Raw genomic sequence first — 8,091 nt, 5'->3', positions numbered from 1 at the left:
TTTCCCTACTCTGGCATTGTATCTGTTACACTGATTTTGCATTTGTTCATTACAGCAGGAGGGGAGTAGGCAAGAAGCACTTTCAGCCAGTTTTGGAAGAGCCACTGTCATAGAACCCTGAATCAGTCTTGAAAAAAGTTATTTTAGCTTTTACTTGACAGTGGAAAAACAAATAAAGCATCGCTGGGTCACTTATTTTGCTTGGTCTGCAGAGACAACTACATGGACTGATGGATCAATCTAATTTATCAGCATTCAGCATGACATTTTAAAATCACCAGGATATGCTGTATTGAGCTATAAGCACAGAAGAAAACAATTTACACAATATAATTAAAACACAGACGTACCTTTTCAACATTAAAGTCTGAGTAAGCATTTGTGTCAGCTCATTAGGTCCAAAGTCTTTCAAATTGCCAAGGAAACTGTGAGTGCTTAGATAGATACTGTTTGTTTTCCCACTCTGAGTCTGACAAGTTAATTCTCCATTATACAACAACAAAGGTCTATGGGAAAAGGGGACTTCCGTGCCACCTGCCAAAATAATCTTTGAACCTAGATTCGAAGGTGGGAAAGCAAAGAAGACATAATTTTAAAAATCCCTACGTGGAAAAAAGCGTAGCAAGCAGGCACAGCTCAAATAATGCAGATTTGCAGGGCATTCATTCAAGGCCTCTAATTCTGGTAGTGACCAGCTACTGTACAGCAAGTATTTTTCAATAAAGTAAATATTCATAACTTAAATCTTCTAAACCTGTAAGTTCATTTTCCAAATGTTTGTAGGTAAATTTCTTAATGTTTCTAGGTCACAAATACAGAAATCGTTACGATTACAGTTTTGATTAACAGTGTAAGTGAATGCACATTTTGTCACCCTGATCCTAAGATTTTCTCATGAAGATTTCAAAATACAGCTGAAGCACAATGTGTACATTTCAGACAAAAGACTGTAATAGCAAGAAACTTAGGGAGTTAAGAACAAAATGCCTCATTGGAGCTTTTCAGAGAAACCTACAGAGCAACTAGCTTTCTATTTATCAACTGCACTTGAAAACTTCTGTAGTACTATTTATTTTTAAAAGCAGTTATGAAAATATTTAAGACAAATGATGACTCAGATTATGTTTTACTTTATTAACTAAAAGAGTGAGTAAGTTTTTAAGAGCATTTTAAGTACCTGGAATGGCATCCTTATGAAAAACATAAGTGTACACTTTATCATCATCAAAAGCAACAAAAACACCTTTATCCATTGGCCAGTTTTCCCACAGGATTCCTTTAATAGTTGGTGAGAAGTCTGGAATCTCATATAATCTATCATTTACCTACAAATAATGTAAAAGGAAAAACACTAGCAAGTGGCTAAGAAAAACTAAATATTCATCCCAGTTATGACTACAACTAAATAAAGAATATAAATAGTGCAGAAATATGAAAATTATATTAAGAAAAGGTTTTCTTATAAGCAGTGACTCTGAAAAACATAAAAGTTAACTTCAAGAGGGAAATAAGTGGAGAAAATGCCCAGTTTAGTTACTTTTCTTATAAAAACAGTATGGGGACAGGCAGTGTCTGTTCATGGGCTGTGCTTGTTAACAGGCTAAAATATCTGTATTTGAATACACAAATACATAAATTTCTGAAAATTACTGACCAGGAATTTAGTATAGTGAAATTATCAGGGTCTAATATGAAAGGTCTTCCTACTTCACGTTACCATGAAGTTACCTTCAAGCCTCTCTGGCAATTTTTTCTACCACCATACATGTTGGAGTGACAAAAGCTTCTTCATTCTCTACTAAACACACTATATAGTTGAAAAGCCTGCTTATAAATATAATATGACATGAGCATCCCACACTAACTTACTGGACAATAGACAAAGCCATCACTTTTGTCATCTATGAAAGCCAATCTGGTTCCACTGGGATCTGGAAAAATTTTTCTCACGCTGACAGGATGCCGATACTCATTCACATATTCCCAGTCTTCAATGTAGAAATAATGAATAACTCCAGTCTAATGAGAAATAACAGAAAAAGGTAATAATGGCATCAGTAAGTGGCAAGTAGACAATTAACTTAGTTGTAATTTCTCCCATCTTAAGAGCGCTGAGCATGAAGAGTGTATAAAGAAAAATACTAAATACTTCCAGGTGTTTTTTTGGCTTCTTTCTTCATTCAGAACTGGTTTTAGTCACAAGAGGAAAACCTGTTTTTTTTGGGGGGGGAAGGAATTACAGGTTTGAGGGGTTTTACATTGTTTTTGTTGTTTACGTCACTCTGCTTTGTGGAGACAAATTGTATTTACTGTGCAGTTCTCAAAACAGGGGCAATGCCTGCCTCGCTGCTGAGAGAAACTTAACCTTCAAATAAAGCTGAAAAGTCTTCCTCCAAGGAGGAGCCACAAAATCTTACAAACAGATGTACCTAATTTAGGGGAGAAAAGCAATCAAACTGAATTATGATTAACACTACATTGCGATCCGTGTCGCACAAAGAACACCGAAAGTAAAAGGCAGGTTTTGGAGCCGGTTGTAAAATTTACACACATCGAACTGATGAGTTACGAATTTAGTACTTCAGATTCATCAGTACCAGGTTAGGTACTGAGGAGGTGGAAAGCCCTCAACCGCTGCAAAACCACTCAAGTCCTTAAGCCAGCAATAACACCAGAGACAGTGCTTCTGCCTTTTCTCTGGAAGGTCAGTACATCAGTCTGTGTCACGCAGAACACAACACCACAATGCCAAACGTGTCCTCTACTCCAGTGCCAGGAAGTACTAAAAGGAAAGAAACTACCCCTCGTGCACAGGCAAATCTCTGGTAAAATCCATAAGCATGTTCACAGCCTTCTTCAGTGCCCTCCTAATTCCTGTCTTTGTTGAAACACCTAAAAAAAATTCTCAATGGTCAAAGGCTTCAATAGTAAGACAAGACTTCCATTTATGCTATCATACTTGTCTACCTCAGTACCTTTTTGTCCACATCTATCACATCACCACCTACATCAACAAATTTGAAAGGCAAGTGCTACATTTTCTCTTATACCTGGAAGACAGTTGGATTGCCAACCCCCCTCACTAATGCAACAGAATTAAATTCTGCTATTAAAAGCAGTGTTTTGCAACAAACACTAGCAAAAGCAAAACTTACCCTTCTTGCCACTGCATCTCATATAAACACAACTGTAAAAAGTTGGATGCAATTTTGACTGTATTTGCATAAAGTTATCACATAGAAAATAATCCATTGTAAATTTCCCAGAAGGACTTTCTTTTTTGCTATAAGTATGAGTAATAATCCAAATAATTCAGATAGAAACATATTCCACCTAAAAAGATCTTTATAAACAGAAGTAATACTCACATCTGTACCATATATAAGGAAGTCACTAGTTAAAGCGTGGCACAAAATTCGGTATTTATCATCATCTGCTGGGAAAAGTCGGGTTTCTCGTTCTTCCTGACCACCCAAACCTTCGCTTTCTATCTAAATATAAAGAATAGAATGAACTGAAAAAGTCCACCGTTAACAATGAGGTATCACAGTTTTACCTGTATCAAATGGTAAGGAAATAAGATGAAAACAAAACTTGCATGTGCATCCCTTAAAAGCCCAGCATCTGCTTCTCTCACATTCTGACATCTTTTAAAATAAGATGCATTAAATAGTTCACAAGAAAACACTGTTTCTTCACCCGTTCTACACTAGGTTGTATTCCTAAAGTCTACAGGAACTCAGCTTTATATTTCAATTAGCAAAAAAAAATCCAAAGAATTTTTAATTGTTATCTCCATTAACTGAAGATCACTCCATTTTCTCTCTTTTTAAAGATTACATTAACTTTTACTGCTTAGATCAGCTCATTAGTTCATCACTCCAAATTGCCAGAGCTCTTACCATGTGCAACTGGACTTTACCCTCAAATAGAGCAGCGGCATAATCGGAATTAAGGTGCATACTTGCTACTGTCCCCAGGTACTCCGCATCTTTAAGCTTTTTCACATCTAAAGAATTCAAACAGAAAAGGTTAAAATATTTTGATTTTGTATAGGTCTTCACTTATCATCATCGAAATTTGCAGGTGAGTAATCAGATGTGAAAAACTCACAACTAAGAGAGGGGACAAGTCGTGTAAAGAGACTTTCTTCTTAGCGCTCAGAGAACTGGTTAGAAAGCGCAAGAGAAACACTACTACGCCACTCTGACTAGTATTCTTACAGTTTTCATTATTATTAGTCAAAAAAGGTGATGATGGTACGAAAGCTTTAAATCCACTGTCTAAATTTGGACACAGCACAACCAATTTTACCTTACCCCATGCAAACAACGTGAACATCTACCAAACTGTGAATTTAAACCCTCTGATCATATGGTCCCTAGGTACTTTGCCAAACTTAGTATTTAAAGACAAATTAGTATTTAAAGTCAAATAATGTCTCAAAAGCCTGAAAGTCCTTCACTGGTTAACAACATGATTTGAAAACCAACCAACCAGAAAAGAAACATTCTACATTTAATTACCAATGCCTTGAACCTGAAGTTCTATTTCTATTTTTTACAATGCCTTTCCTTAACTGCTTCAGTCTGTGAAGATCATTATCCGGTCCTAACAGGAGCATATGGCCATTCAAGTTGCTATTCTGCAATGTGCAATGTCCAGGACTGCTAAACACAATACCAAATTCATAAAATAACACACAGTGATGCAGTAGTTTTAAAATAACCAAATGTATGCTTACTATTTTCTCCAAGCGCATAAAACCAAGCCCGATTGTTCATTCCTACAGCCAAATGATAAACACCAATAGCGACAAAACTGGGCTCTACTTCAACAGAGACTGTGACTGGTAGCTCCTGTAGGAAAACAAAACAAAGTAAAACAATCTTCATCCACTATTAATACTTACTTTACTCTTATCTAAATGAAGTTTAAAAGGAAGAGGTTATCATACTCTCTCCACATGATTGGCTACAGTAACTTCAAGAAGAGAAGTGAGGTATGCAATCCGTGTACTGCAAGCATCTCCAAGGATTGGAAGCTTTGTCAAGAAAACATGGAGGGATCCCTTTCGTGTAGATACTGCCAACAACTGTCCATCATCTGTCCAAGCCAGCTGATCTACACCTAACACATTCACAAGGTTTTCCCAAAAAAGAAAAAAGAAAAAATCCTCTTTAACGACTGAAACCAAGAAACAATTAATTTGCTTTAAAATGTGAAAATGGTGGGAATTCATACCTAGGAATATGTACTCAAACATAACCAATTACTATAATTCCAAGCTACTGGAATCACTCAAACCAAACCCGTAATTTACTAATTTAGCATCTTCCTAAGAATGAAGACTTGACAATAACCATAATATTTACAGACACTACAACAGGAGATAATAGTAACTCATTGCCCAAGCACATAGTCTTGTAACAATGTTCTGGAAGTCACAGGCACAAATCCTGTGTATTAGGATGAGAACAGACTAAGTATCATGTGTCAGTACAACAGATGTTCAAAAAACCCACCAAAAAGCCAAGGAAAGAAGCAGAAATCAGTTAAATATGTTATTCTAGTAATCTAAATATACTGTATTACAGACTCAAAAACCCAAACCACTAACTGATCGAATATTCTGTGAGCTGTACTTCTCTATACTTTGAACAGATAAAGTATGTTCCCACTGTGCTGCGGGTCACCTAATAAATACAAGTTGGGAAAAAAGAAATTTATGATAAATTCTATATTTACACAGTTTTTCCAACAATACTACTTTCACTTATGTACACAGAGTCGCAGTCAAAATTCTGTTTTACCTAATTTGTTACCCTCATGGAGACTGTTAACATACCTTTGTTTTCATCATCCAAGTTTATTATGGCATACATTTCTCTCAGGTCTGACAGATCGTGGATTTTAATGCTAAAACAAAAAAAACCCAGTCATTCTCACTAATACAATCAAATCTCAGTCATCATAAACCAGAAGAAACCAAACACAACCCAGACAGCCTAATGGAGCAAAACATAGGGCGCAAACACAAAATACCTTCCATTTCCTAAAGAGCAACACGCAGGCAGTGCTATCCATCACTCTAAATACTGTATCACTTTCACTGTACAAAAACATTTGCTTAGAGAACTAAAATTTGAGGAAAAGGCATAAATCCAATTTGAAGGAACTCCAGGGTGGGAAACACAAGTGATTATTCCCTTCTGACCTGTTACAGGTTAGGTTAAAAACACATTCCTGATGGACAAACACTGCTTGAAATACAGATGCAAGAAACCAGCCCTCATTCCCGCTTCACATAAAAAGGGACAGAATAAGAGCACTTACACTGTCATGTTACTCCATATGTGCCAAAGAACCCCTTAAAGAAATAATACTTGTTGTACAATAGCTGAAGTGCTTCAAGTTCACAGAATCACTAGGGTTGGAAAAGACCTATAAGACCATCCAGTCCAACCATCAACCCAGCACTACTGTACCCATTGGACCATGTCCTCAAGTGCCACGTCTACACGCTCCTTGAACACCTCCAGGGATGGTTGCACCGTGTTTTAGAGTTATACCACTCCTGATGTGCAAGTGTCACAGAGCAGCAGTCCGTTAAGGTCATACACAGAATTGAGGACAGACAGAACTGTCTGACTCCTACCATCACTCAGCTCCTTTTCCACTGAAGAATTCAGATATCGCAGAATCAGGAAGCAGCAGACAAGGAGCTAAGGGAGATATTCTATCATATGCACAACGTATTTCAGAAAAACTCCAGTCTTTTTAACTGTTTTTTTCCTTAACTGCTTACACATTTACACTTTTGTCTAGACTGCAGTAAGACCAAACACCAGGGAGAAGGATATCAGGGTCTCTGCATACTCAGTACAGCTTTAAATTAATTGTTCTCCTATTGCTAAACAGATGTTTATGCCCAATGAATAAATCATAGTAAAGAAAATTGGGTATTTTTGTAGCCACGTAACACAGTAGAAAAAAAATAATCAAAAGGAATAATCTATACTAAAATTTAGTTAAATTTTGGTTTACAATTAATTAAAATTAATTACAATTGCAGAGGTTTTGGTTACAATTACCTTCTCCTAACTTACGGCAGAGAGGCAGTTCCACGGAGCAATTCATCTCCTCTTCTCTGCAGTGACTTCTTCAGGAGCCGTGCAGCCTTCGGGATCCTAGCTTTACTGCCTAACAGCTACAGTTATGCAAGAAGAATTCCATTCATTACGTCCAAAGCTACCACTTACCAATTGTCTCCACACGATGCAGCTTTGTTTAATGACTGTGATATAGCAATGCTGCTTAGATTATCCTTGTGATTGTGAGCTTGAAAGATTTCTTGACCTATCTCACGAATGTGTGTAGAAATGACTACAAAACACCCTCGTGAGAAACCAATCATAATGTAGCCATCACCATACCTGTTAAAACAAAAACAATGATTAAGAGATCTACCTATGCAATAGGCAAAGTGCATTTTCTTTCAGACTACGGGGGTAACTGTCAATGCCTCCCTATAACAGGAGAAATAATCGAATTATGGGAATTTATATATATAACGTAGAACAATAATGTATTAAATAGATTAAGGGAAAAACTACCAAAGATTATTTAAGGACAAAACTGTGTTTGTGCTTAGAGTTCACTCCTAAGTCACCTTTATTCTCTCTTCCACATTCTATAATGCCACTTCACCTTCCAGAACCAGCACACATGGCAGCTATGCCAGGAGAAAGACCTCTGGTACCTTCACTGGAACAAGCACACCAGAAGATGGAAACTTCCATTTCAAGGTTCTGGCTGACTTGGTCCCATCAAAGCTATGCTAAAAACCATAATGCCAGCCAACTGTGTCCTTGAGGCCTACCACTGCAAACACAGCGGAAGCACCGAAGCTACAACCTGTAGTTGTGAATGGTCTGTTTACTGTTCATAACGCCCAGCAGAAATAATGAGGTTGAGGCAGAAATAGCATGTAAGGATGAATTCAAACAATATCTCATTAGCTAAGCTGCAAAAACACCACTGCAAAGAAACAGCCTTAATAGACATGTGGCCATAAATTAAGAATCGTAT

General features: G+C 37.0%; 1 protein-coding gene across 1 annotated transcript in view; it reads right to left on the bottom strand.

Moving 5' to 3' along the window:
- WDR19 (WD repeat domain 19) overlaps positions 1-8,091 on the bottom strand; it is a 43,334-nt gene that overhangs the window by 25,429 nt on the left and 9,814 nt on the right. Inside the window, exons 8-16 of the mRNA XM_010160655.1 lie at positions 7,263-7,436; positions 5,838-5,919; positions 4,958-5,119; positions 4,745-4,859; positions 3,903-4,009; positions 3,369-3,491; positions 1,870-2,019; positions 1,178-1,325; positions 351-555 (exon numbers count right to left, since the gene is read on the bottom strand). Coding sequence (XP_010158957.1) covers positions 351-555; positions 1,178-1,325; positions 1,870-2,019; positions 3,369-3,491; positions 3,903-4,009; positions 4,745-4,859; positions 4,958-5,119; positions 5,838-5,919; positions 7,263-7,436 — 1,266 coding nt within the window. The remainder of the gene's footprint in view (positions 1-350; positions 556-1,177; positions 1,326-1,869; positions 2,020-3,368; positions 3,492-3,902; positions 4,010-4,744; positions 4,860-4,957; positions 5,120-5,837; positions 5,920-7,262; positions 7,437-8,091) is intronic.

This window comes from Eurypyga helias, unplaced genomic scaffold (genome assembly GCF_000690775.1).
Source record: "Eurypyga helias isolate BGI_N326 unplaced genomic scaffold, ASM69077v1 scaffold10781, whole genome shotgun sequence".
NCBI lineage: Eukaryota > Metazoa > Chordata > Aves > Eurypygiformes > Eurypygidae > Eurypyga > Eurypyga helias.
This window is presented reverse-complemented; position numbering and strand designations above follow the sequence as displayed.